Here is a 25,899-nt window from a genome sequence, read left to right on the forward strand (position 1 = left end):
TGGAAGTTGGGTCCAGGCCTCCACACCCCCCTTCTGTGAAGTCACCTTTTCTGACATGAGTTTTGAACTTCCTTCCTGCTAGTTTTTCCCTTGATTTTGGCTCAATATGGAAAACTCTGCCTACTGCCACCTTTGGGAATGCCGGTGGTCTTGTGGGAGGCGATGCCGCATATTCTGGCATCCTCAAGATACCCCCAACAGTCATAATATATTATAATTAATTAATTTCGAAGGAGTAAAAGGACGAATATAACTTAGCAAGAATGAGATCTGTTTTTCAAAGAGACAAATGAGAATGTTAACGATAATATAATAATCGAACACTAGGCTATCAAATGAGGATTGGAACGGTTTATAAATATAATGAAGTCAGAAATGTACAATAATACAATTAAGCGCACAAGATATATGTACCCAACCGACACACTGTAAAATGGAAAGGTGGTTTTATTGGTTGTTAAAAAAAAAAAAAATCTTTTTCAAAAAAGACCCCACCACCACCGATGTTCATTTAAGGGTTACGTTTGGCAGAGAAAGCAGCCAGGAGTTTGCCGTTTCCGCCCGCTATTTCACCTTCTTTCCAAGAAGGAGCCCAGGGGCCCTTTTGCGGGTGAATTTTGAGGCGAAACTGACGCTGTTCAGTAACATGCCCCTGCATGGCCCGTGAAACTCCTCCAGGAAGAAAGTCCAAAAATGCAGGTCTCCCCTTGTGGTGGATGCAGTGGTGGGATTCATCCGGTTTGCACCAGTTTCCGAGAACCGGTTGTTAACATTCCCGAGCAGTTTGGTGAACTTGTTGTTGGAAGAGGACCAGTTGTTAAAATCTTTGAATCCCACCACTGGGTGGACCAAGGCACACTGAAGCGGGGAGGGGGTTCCTTGGGCTTCCGGGAAGGCATGAGGGAGGGGCTCAGCTTTCAAAAGAGGGCAGCTGCTCCTTTGGGCTCCTGGCTGGAGCAGCCGATGGGACCCCGCGAGACATGGCATCACTTCATCCAGTCCCAGCACAACGGAGACGACGTCCACTCACTCACGAGTCTCATCTCTTTCTCCTGCTCCGACCTTGGAAACGTCCCCAAAGTACACTGGTCTCTTCTCCCTCAAGTTTGTCTCCCAGTCATATCCCAACGCTGAGCCAGGAGACATCGCATCCCGCCACATCTGCTATCTCTAGTTCTTCTGCACCACACACTCTGAAGACAACTACGGTTTCCATCACTTCCTCGGGACCTTCTAGTTCTCAGGCCTCCTCTTCTGGCACACCCATGTCAACTAGTCCTCCTTCTCCCACTAGTGAGCAAAGCACCACCCACGTTTCATCTTCTACCCTATCTTTGAAAACGATCACACCGCAGGAGCAAACCTTGCATTCCACCACTCTGCCTCACACCGTGGAGACAGCAAGAGTCGTGCACAGTAGCCTCCCTTCGAGCACAGCAAGGCCTGAGACCAGCTTGCCCTCCACCTTATCCACCTCTGAAAGCCACACGACCAGAAGGACAACTGGCATCACTTCATCCAGTCCCAGCACAACGGAGACGACGTCCACTCACTCACGAGTCTCATCTCTTTCTCCTGCTCCGACCTTGGAAACGTCACAAAGTACAGTGGTCTCTTCTCCCTCAAGTTTGTCTCCCAGTCATATCCCAACGCTGAGCCAGGAGACATCGCATCCCGCCACATCTGCTATCTCTAGTTCTTCTGCACCACACACTCTGAAGACAACAACGGTTTCCATCACTTCCTCAGCACCTTCTAGTTCTCAGGCCTCCTCTTCTGCCACACCCATGTCAACTAGTCCTCCTTCTCCGACTAGTGAGCAAAGCACCACCCACGTTTCATCTTCTACCCTATCTTTGAAAACGATCACACCGCAGGAGCAAACCTTGCATTCCACCACTCTGCCTCACACCGTGGAGACAGCAAGAGTCGTGCAGAGTAGCCTCCCTTCCAGCACAGCAAGGCCTGAGACCAGCTTGCCCTCCACCTTATCCACCTCTGAAAGCCACACGACCAGAAGGACAACTGGCATCACTTCATCCAGTCCCAGCACAACGGAGACGACGTCCACTCACTCACGAGTCTCATCTCTTTCTCCAGCTCCGACCTTGGAAACGTCCCAAAGTACAGTGGTCTCTTCTCCCTCAAGTTTGTCTCCCAGTCATATCCCAACGCTGAGCCAGGAGACATCGCATCCCGCCACATCTGCTATCTCAAGTTCTTCTGCACCACACACTCCGAAGACAACTACGGTTTCCATCACTTCCTCGGGACCTTCTAGTTCTCAGGCCTCCTCTTCTGCCACACCCATGTCAACTAGTCCTCCTTCTCCGACTAGTGAGCAAAGCACCACCCACGTTTCATCTTCTTCCCTATCTTTGAAAACGATCACACCGCAGGAGCAAACCTTGCATTCCACCACTCTGCCTCACACCGTGGAGACATCAAGAGTCGTGCAGAGTAGCCTCCCTTCCAGCACAGCAAGGCCTGAGACCAGCTTGCCCTCCACCTTATCCACCTCTGAAAGCCACACGACCAGAAGGACAACTGGCATCACTTCATCCAGTCCCAGCACAACGGAGACGACGTCCACTCACTCACGAGTCTCATCTCTTTCTCCAGCTCCGACCTTGGAAACGTCCCAAAGTACAGTGGTCTCTTCTCCCTCAAGTTTGTCTCCCAGTCATATCCCAACGCTGAGCCAGGAGACATCGCATCCCGCCACATCTGCTATCTCAAGTTCTTCTGCACCACACACTCCGAAGACAACTACGGTTTCCATCACTTCCTCGGGACCTTCTAGTTCTCAGGCCTTCTCTTCTGGCACACCCATGTCAACTAGTCCTCCTTCTCCGACTAGTGAGCAAAGCACCACCCACGTTTCATCTTCTACCCTATCTTTGAAAACGAGCACAACGCAGGAGCAAACATTGCATTCCACCACTCTGCGTCCCACCGTGGAGACAGCAAGAATCGTGCAGAGTAGCCTCCCTTCCAGCACAGCAAGGCCTGAGACCAGCTTGCCCTCCACCTTATCCACCTCTGAAAGCCACACGACCAGAAGGACAACTGGCATCACTTCATCCAGTCCCAGCACAACGGAGACGACGTCCACTCACTCACGAGTCTCATCTCTTTCTCCAGCTCCGACCTTGGAAACGTCCCAAAGTACAGTGGTCTCTTCTCCCTCAAGTTTGTCTCCCAGTCATATCCCAACGCTGAGCCAGGAGACATCGCATCCCGCCACATCTGCTATCTCTAGTTCTTCTGTACCACACACTCTCAAGACAACTACGGTTTCCATCACTTCCTCAGGACCTTCTAGTTCTCAGGCCTTCTCTTCTGGCACACCCATGTCAACTAGTCCTCCTTCTCCCACTAGTGAGCAAAGCACCACCCACGTTTCATCTTCTACCCTATCTTTGAAAACGCATCACACCGCAGGAGCAAACCTTGCATTCCACCACTCTGCCTCACACCGTGGAGACATCAAGAGTCGTGCAGAGTAGCCTCCTTCCAGCACAGCAAGGCCTGAGACCAGCTTGCCCTCCACCTTATCCACCTCTGAAAGCCACACGACCAGAAGGACAACTGGCATCACTTCATCCAGTCCCAGCACAACGGAGACGACGTCCACTCACTCACGAGTCTCATCTCTTTCTCCTGCTCCGACCTTGGAAACGTCACAAAGTACAGTGGTCTCTTCTCCCTCAAGTTTGTCTCCCAGTCATATCCCAACGCTGAGCCAGGAGACATCGCATCCCGCCACATCTGCTATCTCTAGTTCTTCTGCACCACACACTCTGAAGACAACAACGGTTTCCATCACTTCCTCAGGACCTTCTAGTTCTCAGGCCTCCTCTTCTGCCACACCCATGTCAACTAGTCCTCCTTCTCCGAATAGTGAGCAAAGCACCACCCACGTTTCATCTTCTACCCTATCTTTGAAAACGATCACACGCAGGAGCAAACCTTGCATTCCACCACTCTGCCTCACACCGTGGAGACATCAAGAGTCGTGCAGAGTAGCCTCCCTTCCAGCACAGCAAGGCCTGAGACCAGCTTGCCCTCCACCTTATCCACCTCTGAAAGCCACACGACCAGAAGGACAACTGGCATCACTTCATCCAGTCCCAGCACAACGGAGACAACGTCCACTCACTCACGAGTCTCATCTCTTTCTCCAGCTCCGACCTTGGAAACGTCCCAAAGTACAGTGGTCTCTTCTCCCTCAAGTTTGTCTCCCAGTCATATCCCAACGCTGAGCCAGGAGACATCGCATCCCGCCACATCTGCTATCTCTAGTTCTTCTGCACCACACACTCTGAAGACAACTACGGTTTCCATCACTTCCTCAGCACCTTCTAGTTCTCAGGCCTTCTCTTCTGGCACACCCATGTCAACTAGTCCTCCTTCTCCGACTAGTGAGCAAAGCACCACCCACGTTTCATCTTCTACCCTATCTTTGAAAACGATCACACCGCAGGAGCAAACCTTGCATTCCACCACTCTGCCTCACACCGTGGAGACAGCAAGAGTCGTGCACAGTAGCCTCCCTTCGAGCACAGCAAGGCCTGAGACCAGCTTGCCCTCCACCTTATCCACCTCTGAAAGCCACACGACCAGAAGGACAACTGGCATCACTTCATCCAGTCCCAGCACAACGGAGACGACGTCCACTCACTCACCAGTCTCATCTCTTTCTCCAGCTCCGACCTTGGAAACGTCCCAAAGTACAGTGGTCTCTTCTCCCTCAAGTTTGTCTCCCAGTCATATCCCAACGCTGAGCCAGGAGACATCGCATCCCGCCACATCTGCTATCTCTAGTTCTTCTGCACCACACACTCTGAAGACAACTACGGTTTCCATCACTTCCTCAGCACCTTCTAGTTCTCAGGCCTTCTCTTCTGCCACACCCATGTCAACTAGTCCTCCTTCTCCGACTAGTGAGCAAAGCACCACCCACGTTTCATCTTCTTCCCTATCTTTGAAAACAAGTCACAACGCAGGAGCAAACCTTGCATTCCACCACTCTGCTCACACCGTGGAGACATCAAGAGTCGTGCAGAGTAGCCTCCCTTCCAGCACAGCAAGGCCTGAGACCAGCTTGCCCTCCACCTTATCCACCTCTGAAAGCCACACGACCAGAAGGACAACTGGCATCACTTCATCCAGTCCCAGCACAACGGAGACGACGTCCACTCACTCACGAGTCTCATCTCTTTCTCCAGCTCCGACCTTGGAAACGTCCCAAAGTACAGTGGTCTCTTCTCCCTCAAGTTTGTCTCCCAGTCATATCCCAACGCTGAGCCAGGAGACATCGCATCCCGCCACATCTGCTATCTCTAGTTCTTCTGCACCACACACTCTGAAGACAACTACGGTTTCCATCACTTCCTCGGGACCTTCTAGTTCTCAGGCCTTCTCTTCTGCCACACCCATGTCAACTAGTCCTCCTTCTCCGACTAGTGAGCAAAGCACCACCCACGTTTCATCTTCTACCCTATCTTTGAAAACGATCACACCGCAGGAGCAAACCTTGCATTCCACCACTCTGCCTCACACCGTGGAGACATCAAGAGTCGTGCAGAGTAGCCTCCCTTCCAGCACAGCAAGGCCTGAGACCAGCTTGCCCTCCACCTTATCCACCTCTGAAAGCCACACGACCAGAAGGACAACTGGCATCACTTTATCCACTCCTAGCACAACGGTGACGACGTCCACTCCCCCACAAGTCTCATCTCTTTCTCCAGCTCCGACCTTGGAAACGTCCCAAAGTACAGTGGTCTCTTCTCCCTCAAGTTTGTCTCCCAGTCATATCCCAACGCTGAGCCAGGAGACATCGCATCCCGCCACATCTCCTATCTCTAGTTCTTCTGCACCACACACTCTGAAGACAACTACGGTTTCCATCACTTCCTCGGGACCTTCTAGTTCTCAGGCCTTCTCTTCTGGCACACCCATTTCAACTAGTCCTCCTTCTCCGACTAGTGAGCACCAGAGCACCACCCACGTTTCATCTTCTACCCTATCATTGAAAACGATCACACCGCAGGAGCAAACATTGCATTCCACCACGCTGCGTCACACCGTGGAGACATCAAGAGTCGTGCAGAGTAGCCTCCCTTCCAGCACAGCAAGGCCTGAGACCAGCTTGCCCTCCACCTTATCCACCTCTGAAAGCCACACGACCAGAAGGACAACTGGCATCCCTTCATCCAGTCCCAGCACAACGGAGACGACGTCCACTCACTCACCAATCTCATCTCTTTCTCCAGCTCCGACCTTGGAAACGTCCCAAAGTACAGTGGTCTCTTCTCCCTCAAGTTTGTCTCCCAGTCATATCCCAACGCTGAGCCAGGAGACATCGCATCCCGCCACATCTGCTATCTCTAGTTCTTCTGCACCACACACTCTGAAGACAACTACGGTTTCCATCACTTCCTCGGGACCTTCTAGTTCTCAGGCCTTCTCTTCTGGCACACCCATGTCAACTAGTCCTCCTTCTCCGACTAGTGAGCAAAGCACCACCCACGTTTCATCTTCTACCCTATCTTTGAAAACGATCACACCGCAGGAGCAAACCTTGCATTCCACCACTCTGCCTCACACCGTGGAGACATCAAGAGTCGTGCAGAGTAGCCTCCCTTCCAGCACAGCAAGGCCTGAGACCAGCTTGCCCTCCACCTTATCCACCTCTGAAAGCCACACGACCAGAAGGACAACTGGCATCACTTCATCCAGTCCCAGCACAACGGAGACGACGTCCACTCACTCACGAGTCTCATCTCTTTCTCCAGCTCCGACCTTGGAAACGTCCCAAAGTACAGTGGTCTCTTCTCCCTCAAGTTTGTCTCCCAGTCATATCCCAACGCTGAGCCAGGAGACATCGCATCCCGCCACATCTGCTATCTCTAGTTCTTCTGCACCACACACTCTGAAGACAACTACGGTTTCCATCACTTCCTCGGGACCTTCTAGTTCTCAGGCCTTCTCTTCTGCCACACCCATGTCAACTAGTCCTCCTTCTCCGACTAGTGAGCAAAGCACCACCCACGTTTCATCTTCTACCCTATCTTTGAAAACGATCACACCGCAGGAGCAAACCTTGCATTCCACCACTCTGCCTCACACCGTGGAGACATCAAGAGTCGTGCAGAGTAGCCTCCTTCCAGCACAGCAAGGCCTGAGACCAGCTTGCCCTCCACCTTATCCACCTCTGAAAGCCACACGACCAGAAGGACAACTGGCATCACTTCATCCAGTCCCAGCACAACGGAGACGACGTCCACTCACTCACGAGTCTCATCTCTTTCTCCTGCTCCGACCTTGGAAACGTCCCAAAGTACAGTGGTCTCTTCTCCTCAAGTTTGTCTCCCAGTCATATCCCAACGCTGAGCCAGGAGACATCGCATCCCGCCACATCTGCTATCTCTAGTTCTTCTGCACCACACACTCTGAAGACAACTACGGTTTCCATCACTTCCTCAGGACCTTCTAGTTCTCAGGCCTCTCTTCTGGCACACCCATGTCAACTAGTCCTCCTTCTCCGACTAGTGAGCAAAGCACCACCCACGTTTCATCTTCTACCCTATCTTTGAAAACGATCACACCGCAGGAGCAAACCTTGCATTCCACCACTCTGCCTCACACCGTGGAGACAGCAAGAGTCGTGCAGAGTAGCCTCCTTCCAGCACAGCAAGGCCTGAGACCAGCTTGCCCTCCACCTTATCCACCTCTGAAAGCCACACGACCAGAAGGACAACTGGCATCACTTCATCCAGTCCCAGCACAACGGAGACGACGTCCACTCACTCACGAGTCTCATCTCTTTCTCCTGCTCCGACCTTGGAAACGTCCCAAAGTACACTGGTCTCTTCTCCCTCAAGTTTGTCTCCCAGTCATATCCCAACGCTGAGCCAGGAGACATCGCATCCCGCCACATCTGCTATCTCTAGTTCTTCTGCACCACACACTCTGAAGACAACTACGGTTTCCATCACTTCCTCGGGACCTTCTAGTTCTCAGGCCTTCTCTTCTGGCACACCCATGTCAACTAGTCCTCCTTCTCCGACTAGTGAGCAAAGCACCACCCACGTTTCATCTTCTACCCTATCTTTGAAAACGATCACACCGCAGGAGCAAACCTTGCATTCCACCACTCTGCCTCACACCGTGGAGACATCAAGAGTCGTGCAGAGTAGCCTCCCTTCCAGCACAGCAAGGCCTGAGACCAGCTTGCCCTCCACCTTATCCACCTCTGAAAGCCACACGACCAGAAGGACAACTGGCATCACTTCATCCAGTCCCAGCACAACGGAGACGACGTCCACTCACTCACGAGTCTCATCTCTTTCTCCAGCTCCGACCTTGGAAACGTCCCAAAGTACAGTGGTCTCTTCTCCCTCAAGTTTGTCTCCCAGTCATATCCCAACGCTGAGCCAGGAGACATCGCATCCCGCCCACATCTGCTATCTCTAGTTCTTCTGCACCACACACTCTGAAGACAACTCCGGTTTCCATCACTTCCTCAGCACCTTCTAGTTCTCAGGCCTCCTCTTCTGCCACACCCATGTCAACTAGTCCTCCTTCTCCGACTAGTGAGCAAAGCACCACCCACGTTTCATCTTCTACCCTATCTTTGAAAACGATCACACCGCAGGAGCAAACGTTGCATTCCACCACTCTGCCTCACACCGTGGAGACAGCAAGAGTCGTGCAGAGTAGCCTCCCTTCCAGCACAGCAAGGCCTGAGACCAGCTCTCCCTCCACCTTATCCACCTCTGAAAGCCACACGACCAGAAGGACAACTGGCATCACTTCATCCAGTCCCAGCACAACGGAGACGACGTCCACTCACTCACAAGTCTCATCTCTTTCTCCTGCTCCGACCTTGGAAACGTCCCAAAGTACACTGGTCTCTTCTCCCTCAAGTTTGTCTCCCAGTCATATCCCAACGCTGAGCCAGGAGACATCGCATCCCGCCACATCTGCTATCTCTAGTTCTTCTGCACCACACACTCTGAAGACAACTACGGTTTCCATCACTTCCTCGGGACCTTCTAGTTCTCAGGCCTTCTCTTCTGCCACACCCATGTCAACTAGTCCTCCTTCTCCGACTAGTGAGCAAAGCACCACCCACGTTTCATCTTCTTCCCTATCTTTGAAAACAAGCACAACGCAGGAGCAAACATTGCATTCCACCACGCTGCGTCACACCGTGGAGACATCAAGAGTCGTGCAGAGTAGCCTCCCTTCCAGCACAGCAAGGCCTGAGACCAGCTTGCCCTCCACCTTATCCACCTCTGAAAGCCACACGACCAGAAGGACAACTGGCATCACTTCATCCAGTCCCAGCACAACGGAGACGACGTCCACTCACTCACCAGTCTCATCTCTTTCTCCAGCTCCGACCTTGGAAACGTCCCAAAGTACAGTGGTCTCTTCTCCCTCAAGTTTGTCTCCCAGTCATATCCCAACGCTGAGCCAGGAGACATCGCATCCCACCACATCTGCTATCTCTAGTTCTTCTGCACCACACACTCTGAAGACAACAACGGTTTCCATCACTTCCTCAGGACCTTCTAGTTCTCAGGCCTCCTCTTCTGCCACACCCATGTCAACTAGTCCTCCTTCTCCGACTAGTGAGCAAAGCACCACCCACGTTTCATCTTCTTCCCTATCTTTGAAAACAAGCACAACGCAGGAGCAAACCTTGCATTCCACCACTCTGCATCAAACCGTGGAGACATCAAGAATCGTGCAGAGTAGCCTCCCTTCCAGCACAGCAAGGCCTGAGACCAGCTCTCCCTCCACCTTATCCACCTCTGAAAGCCACACGACCAGAAGGACAACTGGCATCACTTCATCCAGTCCCAGCACAACGGAGACGACGTCCACTCACTCACGAGTCTCATCTCTTTCTCCTGCTCCGACCTTGGAAACGTCACAAAGTACAGTGGTCTCTTCTCCCTCAAGTTTGTCTCCCAGTCATATCCCAACGCTGAGCCAGGAGACATCGCATCCCGCCACATCTGCTATCTCTAGTTCTTCTGCACCACACACTCTGAAGACAACTACGGTTTCCATCACTTCCTCGGACCTTCTAGTTCTCAGGCCTTCTCTTCTGGCACACCCATGTCAACTAGTCCTCCTTCTCCGACTAGTGAGCAAAGCACCACCCACGTTTCATCTTCTACCCTATCTTTGAAAACGATCACACCGCAGGAGCAAACCTTGCATTCCACCACTCTGCCTCACACCGTGGAGACATCAAGAGTCGTGCAGAGTAGCCTCCCTTCCAGCACAGCAAGGCCTGAGACCAGCTTGCCCTCCACCTTATCCACCTCCCTGAAAGCCACACGACCAGAAGGACAACTGGCATCACTTCATAACCGTCCCGAAGCGAAGCCCATTGACAAAGGTACAAAGGAGGAGTTGAAGGTGGCGGGGAGAAGCGGGGGACGGCTGGCTGGCCGGTCGCTCGGCTCACCTTGCCTTGTCATGCGTCCTGATACCGGTACTGGGCCGTGGATCATTTTGTGATGCTGGTACCGGGCCGTAGCACAAAAAAGGTTGGGGGCCACTGCTTTAGATGGTTTCTAGACCTTTGTCTGCTTTGTTTTGACTAATTCTGTCATCTGGTTCTGTGAAGCCTCCACAACAGACCTTCTGCCCCTCAAATGTTGGAACGGAGGGTTTCCTATTGGGGATCGCTGCGAATGTCTGTCGCCGTACATGGAGCCATTGTGCAAGGAGGCAAGCAATGAAGTCACTGTGGGTGAGTCCTCTTTTGCGTGCCTCCCGGTCGCCACAAAAGTTGAGGACGAGTGCTGAGTTTTCATGGGGAATTCATGGCAGCCTCTGTAGGCCTAGCTGGGGCTCCTCTTTCCTGACGCCATGGACAGCAGCTGCCTTTAGCACGCCCACCAAGCCACGTCCACCAAACCGGTGGTAAAAATATTTGAACCCCATCCCCTGGTGGTTGTCTTGGGTGCTCTCTGAGCTGGGTGGTTTTCTTGCGGCCGTTTTATGACCCAACTGGGAAACTGCCAGGGGTGGGATTCTACCATTCGTACCGGTTGTTAACATTCAAAGCAGGTGGTTGGAAGAAATTACAGGGCTAATCCTGTAAGGAAGGCAGGAAGGAAACATTCTGGAGTTGCTTACAGAAACTGCCTCTCCGTTAACCCTTATTACATTCTTGTCAGGACTAGACTTCCTGTCTCCGGAGCTTCTCCGGAATTTTTTTTTCCTCCTCCTTTGCTGGTCCTTGGCTTGGGTGGAGTGACCATTGAAAAAAGTGACTTATGACTGTTTTTCACACTTACGACGGTTGCAGCATCCCCACAGTCACAAGAGGCCAGGCGAGGAGATGCGTGCCTCGATGTGAGGGATGTTGAGTTGGCCACACCTGGCCAGTCCTGTGACCACCAAGCCACGCCCACCAACTAAGCCAACGTGCCACAGAACCGGTTGTTCAAAATTTTGAATCCCACCCCTGGAAAGGGCATCAGTGCCAAATGGCCTTCACCGATGACGGTTACATTCCTGATGTTACTGAGTTGGGCCAGGAAAGGTCTGCGAGGAAACCACCCAGCCCGCTGGCCTGTGCCGCTGCGAGGGGAACTCGCCCCCCCCAGCTCTTGCAAGGGGGGAAACATCACGAAACGTCATGGGAGGGCAACGTGAGGGGATGAGTTTGCGCCCCCCACCCCTCCACCCCCATGGCCTTAAGGATCTGGGTGGGAGTTGAAGGTGGACCCAGCCCAGATGCAGTGGCTTGTCCATCTCAGCTCTCGGTCAGGCAGGCCCACGCTCTCTCTTCAGGAGGTGGCACTGCCCAGGGAGGAGTTCAGGGGTCTTCCACTGCTACCACTGTGGAGGGTCCCTTGCCAGCTTTGGTTGGCGTAACACACCTATGGTGCTGCCTGGGTAGCCCCGCTCGCCTGGACTTCTTTGGTGCCCGATAGAAGGGCCTCCTTTGGAAGCCCAGCCAGCCTGGAAGGGCTGACACCCAATCCTGCAGGTTTCCAGGAGCCATTGGAAGCGTGAGCTGCCCGCCCCGCCAAGCGAGATGAGAAGGGAAGGAGGGCAACTTGGCCTGCCTTCTCAGGGAAGCGACCGCTCCCAGCCTTGGGCGTGAAACTGCTGTGAGCACTGGCATGTGGGCACCAGAGGCACAAGGGTGTCAATGTTTTTATGGGCTTGTTCTCCAGGCGGTTGCATGGGTAGCCAAGGCCCCGGGGCGTTAGCTGGATTCCCCCTTCGATGACTTATAGCAATCCTTGGGCTTCTTAACGCGGGCTTTGGGGGGCATCGTAGCTGGAGAAGTCACCTGACGGGGTTGGGGGGGAGGCCTGGAGGTCCCTGGCTCGGAGGTTTTTCACTCTCTTCCTCTCGCTTTTTGGCAGTGATGATTACGGCAACTGTCAACGTCTTCGTCAAAGTGGTGGAAGAGAATTTCACGTCGGGGATGGCGATTCGTGGCTCCCCTGCTTTCCGGTCTTTTGTGACCCGTTTTAAGCAGCAGGTGAAGAGGGCGGCTGCGGTGATGGGAGGGAGAGGCCTTCTGCCCATCCCCCAGGGTCCCAGGAGCTGAGAGCCAGGGGTGGCTGGCTGGGGGAGGGAGGGAGGGAGGGGGGGAGAGAGAGGGTTGACCATGGGCTCAGGGCTCTGCCGCTGAGACACTGCTCTGTCCAAAGAAGAGCCGGCCGCCGGGCGTCCTAGCTCCCTTCTCCCTGGTCATGGTGGGCTGGAATAGGCAGCCGGCTCTCCGCTGAAGTCCCCTGGGTCTTATTCTGGCTGTTGACCAGGCCGGCTTCTTCCTGGTCCGCCTTTGTAGCTCAGTAGAAGCCGGAGGCTGGCAGACTTGCTCTCATTGGGACAGGCTGAAGGGGGTTCTTCATTGGGGGGAGCGGGGAGGCCTCAACTTCTGCCTGCAGCCTCTTAGGGGCAACACTGGAAGGACTGGTGCCTGCTTGGAGCCTCCATCCCCCTCCCCCCCACAGGTCTGGGGTGAAATGGCGGCTCACTTGGGGTGGGCAACAGAGATACTTTCGTTGCAATGACCCCTCCCCTCTTTTTGTAAGTCCCTCTCTCTCTTTCTCTGTCTCTCCCCAGATGGATATTTTCTATGCCAACATCTCTGGGTACCAGAAAGTCGTCGTGATGCGTCTGAGGTAAACTATGTGGGAAGCCTGTTTGGGGGAGGCTGTTGCTCAGGGGTGGGCAAACTACGGCCCGTGGGCCACATCCGGCCCGTTGGTCATTTTAATACGGCCCGCCTCTGAAAAAAAAAAATTCCCCTCTGAAAAAAAATGGGGGCCGGCCAAAAGAGACCCGCGCCGCACACCATAAAATCGCACACACAACACGGAGCCTGGCAGCCGCTTCCTGGTGGCGGGGCCAAGGTCGCCGCCCAGGAACGCCCACTGCTTTCCCTCCGCCTGGGCTCCGCTCCGGTGTCCGGCTGGGGCTGTCAGGAGTTGCTACGCGGGCGCAGCTCACGCGCGGCTCCAGTCCGCGTTGCCTTGGGAAGGGAAAGGCAAAACCAGGAGTCGCTGAGCCTGAGACTCCGATGCCGCTGCTGCCGTTGCAAAGCGCCACCGCGGCTCTTCCTTTTTGCCTTTCCCTTCCCGAGGCAACGCGGGACTGGAGCCGCTTGGAGCTGCGCCGGCGATAGCAACTCCTGACTCAGGGGGCCTCCGAGGGGAGGGGAAGGAGGAGAAGAAGGGAGAGAAGGGCAGGGGGGGCAATTCCCCAAAAATCTTGTGCTGGCCCGGCCCGTCTGTCAAATTATAAAAGTCAATGCGGCCCCCGAGCCAAAAAGTTTGCCCACCCCTGCTGTTGCTGGTCAGCCACCTCCACCTGTCCTTACGCAAAGGCCCCGCCCAGGGCAGCGGGCACCCCCCTCCCCCCTCCCAGGGGCCCAGTAAAGCTCTTCCTCTTCCTCCCCCTCCCTTCCCGCCAGCAACGGCAGCATCAACGTGGAGCACCAGGTGGTCCTGCGGGTGCCCTTCTCCAAGTACCAGGCCTCCTACGCGGCGGCCGTGGACGAGATCCAGGCCAGGCTGCACAGCAAGGAGGAAGTCTGCACTTCCGAGTCCAAAGGTGAGGGGACCTCGGTTGGCTCAGCCCCCCGCTCCCACCCGCAGCAACAGCAGCCCTGGGCGTGGAGGGGCTCACGCGGGGCCAACGGGGCAGCCATCGGCCGGTCCCTCGCCAATGAGGCCCTGTCTGGGCTCCTGGGTGGGAGGGAGTCTGACCTGGGGGGAAGGAGGTTGGCTGGTAAACAGGGCCAAAGGCGGGCGGTTCTCAGCTGCCCCCCTTGCTGCCAGGGGAGTGAGGATCAGGAGTGGGGGGCTTTCTGCTCCCCTTTGCGCTCCTTCCCAGCCGAGTTTCCTGGGGAGGAAGGGGAGGGCGGAGGGGAGGGGTTACTGGGGGCCGGTGGGTGGGGGTGTGCAATATCCCAGGCCTGGGAAAAGCCCCTTCCTCTCTTCGGCTCTCCTGCGGGCCCTCGGCCTGGATCGGGGCCCGTTTTCCAACGCCCACCGGAGCTTTTCACAGTGGGATAACCGGATCTCTTTCAGAGAAGCTGTGCTTCAACGCGAGCGACTCTCGGGTGACACAGGTGCCGCTCAGCCCGGAAGGTGAGAGCGGGAGCGTGCAGTGTGTTGCTTGTGTCTGTGTGTGTGTGTGGGAGTGGGTGGGTAACACCTGCTGCGCAGGTAACCCTTCCTGGGCACAGAGGGAGAAGTAGCCGAAGGGAAGGCAGGCAGGCCCCTCGGCTGGAGGTCTCAGTGGGCACGTTGGATCCTTGGGGGAGGGGCTGCGTGGCATTTGGGGGGCAGAGGCTGGGGTCCCCAGGGGCCACGATGTGGGTGTGCCTGACTCGGCTCCTCTCTTCCTGCCTGCTAGATTTGTTCAACACCTGCAGGAATAACTCGGTGATCCAACAAGAGCTGCAGCCCTTTTACCTGGCCCGAAACATCAGCAACCAGCTGCAGTGCGTCTCCAACTGCAGCGTCTTCCACCCGGATCCCTTCCGCTGCGACATGGGAAACTGCTACATCCAGACCAGCGGGCCGAACTGCTAGTGAGTGTGGCGGGAGTGGGGGAGTCGGAGGCAGGTGGGCTTGGGCCCCTCCACTCAGTCACTAGCCCAACCCTGATGGAGCTTCTGGGGGGGTCCCCATGGCCAGCAGGCTGGGCTCCATCCCTCGCCCTCGGACCCTGCCTGGGCTTGGGAGGGGGAGGGCCTGGGGGGGGGTGGGAGGGGGAGGGGGAGATGGAGCCACCCACGAGACCTTGAAGACCCTGGGCCCAAAGCAGAACTGCCCCCAGCCTGTTTGTTTATTGATTGATTTGATTTGATTTGATTTGATTTGATTTGGTTTGTCAATCGCTTACAAGGTAACAGGTATAAGTACAAATATGGCTATGAATACATGAAATGGATACATATGAGAAAAATAAAAAGAAAGAATAGGACAGGGACAGTATAAGTATAAACATGGTTATGAATACATGAAATACATTTAAGAAATATATATAAGGTACATATAGGATACATATAAGAAAAATAAATAAAAGAAACAATAGGACAGGGACGGTATAAGTATAAACATAGTTATGAATACATGAAATACATTTAAGAAATATATATAAGGTACATATAGGATACATATAAGAAAAATAAAAAGAAATAATAGGACAGGGACGGTGGGCACGTTGGTGCGCTTATGCAGGCCCCCTACAGACCTCTTAGGAAAGGGGTGAGGTCCATAGTAAACAGTCTAAGGTTAAAGTTTTTGGGGTTTGGGGAAGAAACCTCAGAGTCAGGTAGAGGATTCCAGGCATTGACCGCTCTGTTATTGCTGAAGTCGTAGTTCCTGCCATCAAGTTTGGCGCGGTTAACCTTGAGTGTGTATCTATTGTGTGCTCTTGTGTTGTTATGGTTGAAGCTGAAGGATTCATTGACAGGAAGGACGTTGCAATGTATGATTTTATGTACTATACTTAGATCAGATCGAAGGCAGTGTAGTTCAAGGTTGTCTAGGTCTAGAATTTCAAGTCTGGTGGCATAAAGTCTTCTGCAACGAATAGAAGAGTGGAGAACTCTTCTCGTGAAATATTTCTGGACTTTCTCAATTGTGTTAATATCCGATACGTAATGTGGGTTCCAGGGTGCCCTGGGAGTAAGGCAGGACCCTCCTCTCGGTCTCATGGCCTTAAGGGCTGCAGGGCATCTGCGCCCCCCACCCCGTCCCAGTTGGAGAAAGGCTGTTCCCACCCCGGGCATCCTCCTCCAGCCCTCCCACTCTGCCCGTCTCTTCCAGCTGCCAACAGTCGGACGCCTACTGGTACACCGGCCGCCACTGTGACCAGAGCATCAGCAAGGTGGGGGTGGCCGTGGGGGTGGCCCTGGGCCTGGCGGTCCTGCTGCTGGTCATCCTACTCCTAGCCGCCCTCCTCTGCTGGCAGCGCCGCCGCTCAAGGAAGGAGCCCAGGTACGTTGGCAGGACCTCCTGGGCAGCGGCTGCTGACCCCAGCCAGGCCTGGAGGGGCAAGTCCTGGCCCGAGCTCGGGAAGGCCTCCTGCGGCCTCTCCCAGCCGCCTGGCGAGCCTTCCGCCCCGGGCCTGCCTGGCTTGCGGGTGGCGTGTTTGCTCTGGGCAGGTTCCGGGAGGCGACCTTTTTCCGCGGGGGCAATTTGCCAAGCGCTTCAAACTTGCAGTCCAAACAGAAAGAGCAAACAACGAGAAGGTCAAAGCACCGGCAGGAAACTAGCCCAAAGGTGTCCCTCCCCCCGTAGAACAGGGGCCTCTTCCTCAGGCCGTGCTGAGTTTGAGGTTCCGGGTTCAAATGTAGGGGTGTGGGAGCCCCTCTTTCCTGGGGGGACATCCGCTGGAGGGGCGGGCTCAGTCGGGAGTCCTCCTGCAGGCCACTCAGAGAGAGAGCTTGGGTCTCCCTGACCGCCTTTCCTGCTTCCCCCAGGCGCTTGGATTCGAACCCCAGCGAGGAGAAGTGGTACGAGAATGAGCCGGACTGGAGGGCCGGGCCTCAGGGCCTCCCCCGACAGAGCCCCCCAGCCCAGCAAGAGCAGCCAGGTAGGTCCTGCCAGAAGCATCTCTGGAAGAGGGGGGCCAGCTTCCTATCTGAGGCGGGGCAAGGATGCGCCCCACGGCTGGACGGCTCATTGCGCCCCCTCCCCCCCCCCGCTCTCTCCCCGCAGGTCCCTCTGCCAGCACCAGCCAGGAGGACGCCAGCCCCACGCCCACCCAGGGCAGCTTCCAGCCTCGGCTCGACCAAGTGGACATTTCCCTCCAGGTCCAGAAAGGGCGGGGTGTGTGTGTGGGGGGGTGACCCTCCCAGGACAGGGAGGGAGGCGGGAGGGGCAGCCCCCTTCCCAGGGAACCCAGGGCAAAGGGGGTGGGGAGGGGGGTGCAAAGGGGTGGCAGTGAACCCCAGTAAGGACAGGTGCCTGATTGTGGGGGGAGGGATGGGGCTGCAGGCCCCGGTTAGGCAGGGCTCCTCCTACAGGGCTTCCCTGCCCCCTCCCTCTCCCCTGTGGGGGGGGAGAGCTGGCTTGCCCTCCTGGTGCTCTGAAGCCAGCCCCCTCCCCCGCCTTGCCTTTGACCCTCCTCCTCCTCCTGCAGGCACAGATTGCTCGGCCCAGGATAACACGTCTCTGAAGAAGCCGCCTCAGAAGACCAGATTGGACCGGAGCAGGTGGCCCGATCTGCGGCGGGGCTCCCTGGGCCCCACCAGCCCTGAGCTGGGCGCCTTTGGAGCGGCTCCCGAGGCCGTGGGAGGACAAGGAGCCGCGGTGGGACTCCTGGACGTCTGCTACGCCTGGATGACGAAGTGTACTTGGGGCGCTTCGGCTGGCAGCCCCCCCCCCCTTGCCCTCCTCCAAGTTGGAGTTTGCACAGATGTGGAGCCACAGGGGCCAGAGGCTGCTGCCAGCACTGCCCACCCGCCCGTGACTCGCCCGCTGTCGCTGCAGGCAGGGACAGTGACCCCGAAGCCCTACAAGTTGGCCAAGGCGCCACGGGGGCTGATGATGGGGGCAGGGCCGCTTTGGGTAATAAAAGCACTGAACCCAACAGCCTGGTCTGGGTCTCTTGGAGGGGAGGGCAGCAACTCTTCTTTGGCCAGAATGGGTGCCGAGCGCAGAGGCCTTGGACCACCAAGTTATGCCCCAAGATTCCCGCTTGGCAAATGAGGGCGAGACCTGCTGAGCCCAGCTGCGGGTCTCCCCGGGCGGCTGGTGGGGAGGGGGAGGGGCAGAAACCCAAGCCTCCAAAGTGTGGGGGGGTGTCCCTCTGCAGCCTGTTCTCTTTCCCTCCCCGTATCTGTGGGGAGTCCTCCCGGCCTGTGTGGTGAAAGGGGAGGGAGGGGAGGCGGCTGCCCTTGCGGAGCTGGGGGATTCCCCAGGCGGGTCACTGCTCTGAGGGCGGAGTCTCCGGGCGCTTGGGCTGATCGGGGTGTGTGTGTAGGGGGGGGTCTTATGCGCTCAGGAGGAAGCGAGTGGCGAGCTCTATTCTGTCTTACGATTCACTTGCTGCCTATAAAGACAGATAGAAGAACAAAGTTTCCTTTATTGGATTATATTAGGTATCCTCAAGGTCACTCACCGTTATGTCGAGATGCCTCGAATGTCCAATTCTTTGCCCAGTTGAAATCGTAGTGTAAAATGATAGTCATCTTTCTATCCCATATTTCATCCCATAGCAGTAGAATCAGGGGGTGCAGTTGCTACCATGAAGCTGTGTGTTCAGGCAAAAGGGAAGAAACCTCCCCCAACCCACCAAGGACCAATCAGGGTTACAGATGTGGCCACATGACATGGACTACATTTCCCAGGACACCTTAACTACATTTCCCATGATGCATTCCCTTAAGGGGACAGCTCCCAATTCCTTACAAACTATCTCAAATCCCATGAACTGTCTGGACAGCACAAGCTACGTCGATCAATCGGCGTCCTGAAGAGAGGACACTCTAAGCAGCGGCGTCCAACCATGGTCACTTTCAGACCTGAGTGCTTCGACTCCCCGATTTCATGCACGGCTGGCTGGCGGGAGCCTCCGGGGCAGTGGTGGGATTCAAAAACTTTTGTTGAGGTATTCCCCGTTAGGAGAACGAGCGCGCTCAGGGAAACATAGTGAGAGTGGTGAGGAATAACACACAACCAGCACACAGATACACTGAATAGTCAAATGTAGGTTTTACTTCCTGTAAATGGGTAGACAAAGTCCAACAAACAGTCCAAATCATACGCGGTTAAAGCAGTTGGTATCAGTCCAGGGATAATCCAAAAAACGAAGTTCTTTTCTTGACCAGTATCATAAAACAAAGTTAAGTAAATGGAGTTTGCGAGCAGTTGCAAGACTCACAGCAATTCCAGCAGAACGACAATTAGGCAAAAGGCAACAAGGGAAATGCAAGAACAAACCAGGGTTCAGGATCCATTTTATGGCCGTCGGAGGAACCTCAGCCAACCACAATTACAGCATTCTCTCAAAGATACAACAGTATTAAATAAAACTATCCTGGGTTATATATTGCCAACCCAACTGTTAGGTGACTATCACTCCTAACAACTTTTACCACCGGTTTGGTGGGCGTGGCTTCCTGCCCTCTCCCGGTTGCTTCAGAGGCTTCATAAACTAAAGGGGAAAGTGAGTATAGGAGCCCCAGGGGAAGGGAGGGCCCGACAGCAGAGCGGCAGAGAGAACTGGTTCCGTCTCCGCTGCTCATGGCTGCGACCGGCAAAACTGGGCCGAACCGGAAGAGTCCCACCACTGATCCGGCGGGGTTGAAGTCGGCAGGTCTGAAAATGGCCATGGTTGGACACCACCGCGCTAAAGGGTCTATGTATGCATTGCAAGGGGAAGGGGGCAGTGGAGCACATACACACACGCACACACACACACACGCACACTTATGTTTTGGCCGAGTGGCCCTTCAGCCACTCTCAGCTCCCAGGGCCCCTTGGAGAAAGCCGCCCTTGGCTGGCCGCTCTGCATAGGCCTCCAGTCGAAGGAGAGAGCTCAGCGCCCCCTGCTGGCGGCCCTCAGCAAAACTGGGCGAGTGAAATGCAGCTTTTTGCAAGGGGTCTGATGAGCTTTGGCTCTTCCAGGAGGTCCTTAGAAGCAGCACTCGGAGGAGGAGGAGGAGGAGGAGGAGGAGGAGAGGAGGAGAGGGAGAAGGAGAAGGGAGAAGGGAGAAGGGAGAAGGGAGAAGGGAGAAGGGAGAAGGAGAAGAAGAAGAAGAAGAAGAAGAAGAAGAAGAAGAAGAAGAAGAAGAAGAAGAAGAAGAAGAAGAAGAAGAAGAAGAAGAAGAAGAAGAAGAAGAAGAAGAAGAAGAAGAAGAAGAAGAAGAAGAAGAAGAGGGGAGGGGAGGGAGGAAGAGGAGTAGGGGAGGAAGAGGAAGAGGAAGAGGAAGAAGAAGAAGAAGAAGAAGAGGAGGAGGAGGAGGAGGAGGAGGAGGAGGAGGAGGAGGGGAGGGAGGAAGAGGAGGAGGGGGAGGAAGAGGAAGAGGAAGAGGAAGAAGAGGAAGAAGAAGAGAGGAGGAGGAGGAGGAGGAGGAGGAGGAGGAGGAGGAGGGGGAGGGGAGGAAGAGGAGGAGGGGAGGAAGAGGAAGAGGAAGAGGAAGAAGAGGAAGAAGAAGAAGAGGAGGAGGAGGAGGAGGAGGAGGAGAGGAGGAGGAGAAGGAGAGGAAGAGGAAGAGGAAGAGGAGGAAGAGGAAGAGCGTGTGTTCAATGCTGCTGGTTGGGAGGAAGAGGGCGGTCAAGCGAAGGGAGGGTGTAAGGCAGCCTGCCAACCAGGGCCGTTGCTGGCTGCCGTTGGGTCAGAGGGAAGGGAGTTGGGCAGCCGTGGGCAGGACTGAAACCCGGCGAACGTCACGGCGCAAACCCCCTTCGGGTCTCCTTCTCGCTCATCTGGCCCCTTGAAATGACCGGCGAGAGGAGGAGGAGTTTCTCCGCCTGCAGAGACCCCCGTCCGGTGATGGTCTGCCTGTGGTTGAAATCCTCAAGCTCTCCAGACACTGAAGCCCCCCTAAGGACCACGAACGGAGGGGAGACCGAGATTCTCCATCAAGAGACCGGAAGGCGGCCCCCCTACCCCGCCCCCCCCACCCCACCCCCAATGGCTGCTTTCCTGCCCCCATTTGCAGGACACGTTTCTAGCCTTTGCTGTCTCAATATGGCCTCCCACCAGCCCTTGCCCCCATTATTTCTATTTTGTTTTGATTGATTGGATTGGATTGGTCAATTGCTTACAAGATCATAGGTAAAAGTATAAACATGAGTAAGACATGGGTATGAATCAATGGGGACAATAGGACGGGGGGCACAATTGGGCACTTCTGCACGCCCCTTACACACCTCTTAGGAAAGTGTATTCTCTCCCTTTCTTTCCCTCCTTCCTTCCTTCCTCCTGCTCCTTCCCTTCTCTCCTCCCTCCATTCTTTTCTCTCCTTCCTTCCTTCCTTCGTTCCTTCGTTCCTTCCTTCTTTTAACTTTGATTTTATTTCTTTGATTTGTCAATCACTTACAACAGGGGTCCTCAACCACCGGGCCCCAAACCGGTACCTGTCCGTGCATCATTTTGTACCGGGGTTGTCTATTTTGCTTGGGTGCCGCCATCTTGTTTCGACGGCGCTTGAGAAAGTGCTTCTGGGTGAGCTTGTCGGTTGTCGGTTGGATGGAAAGCGGCGTTTGGGTGCTGAGGGAATCCTCCTCGCGCCTTAGTTTCGTCGAAGGTGGGGGGCGGCTTCGAACGAAGAGCCGTCCCGGTGGCGGTGGAGTCTCGCGTTACTCAGGAGGAGATGAAGAAAGAGCCCGAAAAGCCCATCGACAAAGGTACAAAGGAGGAGTTGAAGGTGGCGGGGAGAAGCGGGGGACGGCTGGATGGCTGGCCGGTTGCTCGGCTCGCCGTGCCTTGGTCGTGCGTACTGGTACCGGTACCGGTCTGTGGATCATTTGTACCGGGCCGTGGTACAAAAAAAGTTGGGGACCACTGGCTTACAATATAATAGGTATAAGAATAAACACGAGTAAGGATACAGGAAATGGGTACAAATAAATGGGGACAATAGGATGGCACAATGGCACAATTGGGCACTTATGCCAGCCCCTTACACACTTCTTAGGAAAGTGTATTCTCTCCCTTTCTTTCCCTCCTTCCTTCCTTCCTTCCTTCCTTCCCCTTCCCTATTCTCTTTCCTTCCCCCTTCCTTGCTTCCTTCCTTCTTTCCTTCCTTCTTTTAACTTTGATTTTATTTCTTTGATTTGTCAATCGCTTACAAGATCATAGGTATAAGAATAAACCTGAGTAAGGATACAGGAAATGGGGACGGATGAATGGGGACAATAGGACAGGGACGGGAGGCACGACGGTGCCCTTCCAGACCTCTTAGGAAACGGGTGAGGTCAATAGCAGATACTTTGAGGGTAAAGGGAGGGAACCCAGAGCTGCCAGTGGGCTGGGAAGCACCGGACAGCATCCCGGGACCGTTCAATCTCTGGGCTTGCGGACTCAGCAGCCGCCACTCCGGGCGAGGAGGATGCCCAGGGGATCCCCTTCCCTTCGGCCAAGCCAAGTCTGCACCTGCTGACACCTTTTTTGGGTCATCCTGATCCATAAAGGATGCTGAGACTCTGGGAAGAGTGCAGAGAAGAGCAACAAGGAAGATTAGGGGGCTGGATAAGGCATACAAGGGATGTCTAGGGAGGGTCTCCGTCCCCCAGGCCAGGGTTGTCTCAAAGCTGCTTTTTCAAACGTCTTCAAACCTTCAACGCCAGTTGGGAGATTCACCGGCTTGTGGAGTTCCGGGCACCACGGCTCCTGCTTTGACCCACCTAGCAGCTCCTTCAGACAGTCCCGGCAGCAGCTGTGGAGTAAGATTTGGGGCTGGCAATAGTGTTCCAGACAAGTTGGAAAGTTGAACTACGGGAGCAGTCGATGCCACGCAGGTCAGAGTGATGGAACAAGGGGATTCCACCTGACAGGTATTCTGCTAGTATAGTTCAAGTAGGTAATGTATGGTATGAGCCAAGGAACTCTAAGGAAGTTTTGGCATGACCTAAAATTGAACAAGTAAAATGGAAAGAAGCCCTGGACAAGGAAATGAAATCCACGGGAGACCGTGAAGTGTTCCCATCTATGCCTTTGCCACAGGGTAGCAAAGCTGTAGGATGCAAGTGAGTGTACAAGAAAAAAGTACTACCAAATCATTATATTTATATTTTTTGTCCATCCTGTTTCAATTGCCTATTTATCTTTTCTCATTAAACAAAAGATGAGATGAAATAAATATAATAAAATGGAGGAAATTAAAAGAGGGGAGAATGTCATCAGATACCTGGCTCATACTACCATATGTGGGGGACTTGTGAGGACGCTAGAAAATATTGGACTAAGATTCGCACATGGTTGGAAAAAATGACAAAGAAACATATAGACTTGAAACCAGAGATTTTTTTATTGGGAATCTTACCTGATATATATAATAAAAATTTGAAGTATTTGATTGTAAATATATTAACAGCGGCTAGGATTGTATTTGCTAAAAACTGGAAGAGTGAGAAAACTCCATCAGAGGAAGAAATTATTAAGAAAATATTGGATTGTGCTGAAATGAGTAAATTGACATTTGAAATCAGAGAACAAGAAGATAAACAATTTTATGAAGTTTGGGATCTTTTCTATCAATCGTTAGATAATAAAACATAATAATAGAATATTCAGATTTAGCATAAAAAATTTTTTTCCTTTTTTTTTCTTGATATTATCTTTATAAAACATTATCAAGATATGATCTTGATAATGATGGTATGATCTTATGATTTATTGCAAAATAAACTAAGTAAACTATAGTTATCTCGTTAAAATATGAATTAACAAAATTATAGATAAATGATTTTTTTAGTGATGATATTAGGTTATACAATTATTGATTGATAATATGAGCTATTATGTAATATAATTATATTAGTGACTAGGAAATGGATGCACACAAAAAAAGTGGTAAACCAATCGATGCACTGTTTGTAAATTTATGAAGAAGGATGATATTTTTATGTTTTATGTGGTATGTCTATGTTGTCTTGTTGTTAAAATTAAAAAAAATATATAAAAAGAAAGAGGGGAGAAGCTATGCAGAAAATGTAAAATTGTAATAAGATATGGAATAGAATATAAAAATGAGCAGGAACCTGAAATTGTGTCTGCATGAAGGAATGTAAGCCGGGATTATGCTGCTTTCAAAAAAGATGCTTTAATTGTGTTTCTTCTTTTTGTGAAAACTCAAATAAAATTTACAAAAACAAAAAGAAGAAAGAAAAAGGTACTACCCAATAAGGAAGTACAATATAAAGCAAGGTTAGTGGCATAGGAGTTTTCGCAGATGAAAAATGTGCGCTATGATGAGGTATTCGGGCCAACTGTAAAGAGTGAGAGCGTCAGGCTGGCACTGGCGTTGGCAGCAGCGCAAGGCCATAAAATCTTGACATTTCTCCGTGCAGAATTAGAGGAAGAAATTTACATGGTTTGTATACATCGAACAAGGCCATTTATGGGCTGAAGCAATCAGCCAGGAATCGGAGTAGATGTCTAGATAAGGCATTGAAAGGTCTTGGGTTCAAAAGTTGCAAGGCTGATGGTTGCATATACGCTGGAAAGTTACAATATTAGCCTTTGTGGGTGATCTTTGCTTCATTGCAAAGGATGAATCACAGGTAAATGAATTTGCTAATAAATCGGAGAAGAAAATTGAACTGAAGAATTTGGGAGAAATAAAAATTATCTCGGTGTGGCGATACAAAGAGCTGAGAAAGGTGGCTATATTCTCAGTCAAAAAGAAAAATCGTTGGAGAGATATAATATGAAAGATAGTCATATTGCTCTAACGCCTATGAGTACAGATTTTCTTAACAGTTTGGGTGAGGACGAAAGCGAAGCCTGTGATCAGGAGACATATCAGTCAGCAATTGGGAGCCTGTTGTATCCGGTCACAGTGGTCCAGACCAGACATAGTTTGTGCAGTAAGGATTTGGAGTCGCTTTACTGCTGCACCAACGCAACTGCATTGGACGGGTGTCAAAAGGATTTGAAGGGATTTGAAGTGTGAATTTGCGTCTTCAAACAGAGGTCTCTGAAGAATTTAAATGGAAATGCTATGTTGATAGCGATGATGCAAACGATGTAACAACAAGAAAGTCCAATTCTGGGATTGTGATATTGTCTGGAGGGGCTTTAATTGGTTGGAAGTGCAGAAAGCAAACCGCTGTAGCCATTTCGACTGTGGAGGCAGAATTTATTGCTTTGTCTGAACTCTGTTCAGAGCTAACTTGATACGTAAAACTTTTACAGGGTGTCAATGGAAAGGTAACTGAACCAGTATTAGTCTATGAGGGCAACGCTGCGGGCATTAAAATGGCAACAGGTGGCAGAGTCAAAAATAGAAGCAAGCCTGTGGACATTAAATATTGTAATATAAGAGAAGCCATCAAAGATAAATGGATTAGCTTGCTTCACTGTACGTCAGAAGACAATTTGGCTGACATAATGACCAAGCCATTGGGTGGAGTACACCATGGGAAGAATATAAAGTTAATTGGATTTTATACTCATACCTGTTATCTTATAATTGCTTGACTAAATAGATAGATAGATAGATAGATAGATAGATAGATAGATGCATAGGTAGATAGATAGGTAGATAGATAGATGATAGATAGACAGATAGAGATAGATAGATAGATAGATAGATAGATAGATAGATAATAGATAGATAGATAGATAGATAGATGCTTAGATAGATAGATAGATAGATAGATAGATAGATAGATAGATAGATAGATAGATAGATAGATAGATAGATAGATA

The 25,899-nt window shown here is 52.6% G+C and overlaps 2 protein-coding genes across 2 annotated transcripts; both read left to right on the plus strand.

The window, feature by feature from the left end:
- Nucleotides 1-1,265: 1,265 nt before the first annotated feature.
- LOC148123697 (uncharacterized) lies at nucleotides 1,266-10,210 on the plus strand. The gene is made up of 3 exons (XM_087919008.1): nucleotides 1,266-3,168; nucleotides 4,188-6,824; nucleotides 8,535-10,210. The coding sequence occupies exons 1-3, from the start codon at nucleotides 1,266-1,268 to the stop codon at nucleotides 10,208-10,210; spliced, it is 6,216 nt and encodes a 2,071-aa protein (XP_087775134.1).
- Nucleotides 10,211-10,664: 454 nt separating this feature from the next.
- On the plus strand, nucleotides 10,665-18,108 carry LOC113452678 (mucin-17-like). The gene is made up of 10 exons (XM_087919048.1): nucleotides 10,665-10,780; nucleotides 12,414-12,532; nucleotides 13,123-13,181; nucleotides 13,973-14,112; nucleotides 14,592-14,651; nucleotides 14,920-15,097; nucleotides 16,341-16,511; nucleotides 16,997-17,109; nucleotides 17,235-17,329; nucleotides 17,659-18,108. The coding sequence occupies exons 1-10, from the start codon at nucleotides 10,738-10,740 to the stop codon at nucleotides 17,692-17,694; spliced, it is 1,014 nt and encodes a 337-aa protein (XP_087775174.1). The 5' UTR covers nucleotides 10,665-10,737; the 3' UTR covers nucleotides 17,695-18,108.
- The last annotated feature ends 7,791 nt before the right edge of the window (nucleotides 18,109-25,899 follow it).

This window comes from Pseudonaja textilis, unplaced genomic scaffold, assembly GCF_049901715.1.
Source record: "Pseudonaja textilis isolate UNSWEBS1 unplaced genomic scaffold, rPseTex1.2 PTEXSCF23, whole genome shotgun sequence".
NCBI classification, from domain to species: Eukaryota; Metazoa; Chordata; class Lepidosauria; order Squamata; family Elapidae; genus Pseudonaja; species Pseudonaja textilis.

Excerpts from the sequence above, each read along its gene's own strand:
- LOC148123697 (XM_087919008.1), top strand. The coding sequence starts at position 1,266 with ATGTCAACTAGTCCTCCTTCTCCCACTAGTGAGCAAAGCACCACCCAC. Across the intron at positions 3,169-4,187 it reads GACCTTGGAAACGTCCCAAA|CTCCGACCTTGGAAACGTCC; the intron begins GTACAGTGGTCT and ends CTCTTTCTCCAG. Across the intron at positions 6,825-8,534 it reads GACCTTGGAAACGTCCCAAA|CACCTTCTAGTTCTCAGGCC; the intron begins GTACAGTGGTCT and ends TCACTTCCTCAG.
- LOC113452678 (XM_087919048.1), top strand. The coding sequence starts at position 10,738 with ATGGAGCCATTGTGCAAGGAGGCAAGCAATGAAGTCACTGTGG. Across the intron at positions 12,533-13,122 it reads TGACCCGTTTTAAGCAGCAG|ATGGATATTTTCTATGCCAA; the intron begins GTGAAGAGGGCG and ends GTCTCTCCCCAG. Across the intron at positions 14,113-14,591 it reads CTGCACTTCCGAGTCCAAAG|AGAAGCTGTGCTTCAACGCG; the intron begins GTGAGGGGACCT and ends GATCTCTTTCAG.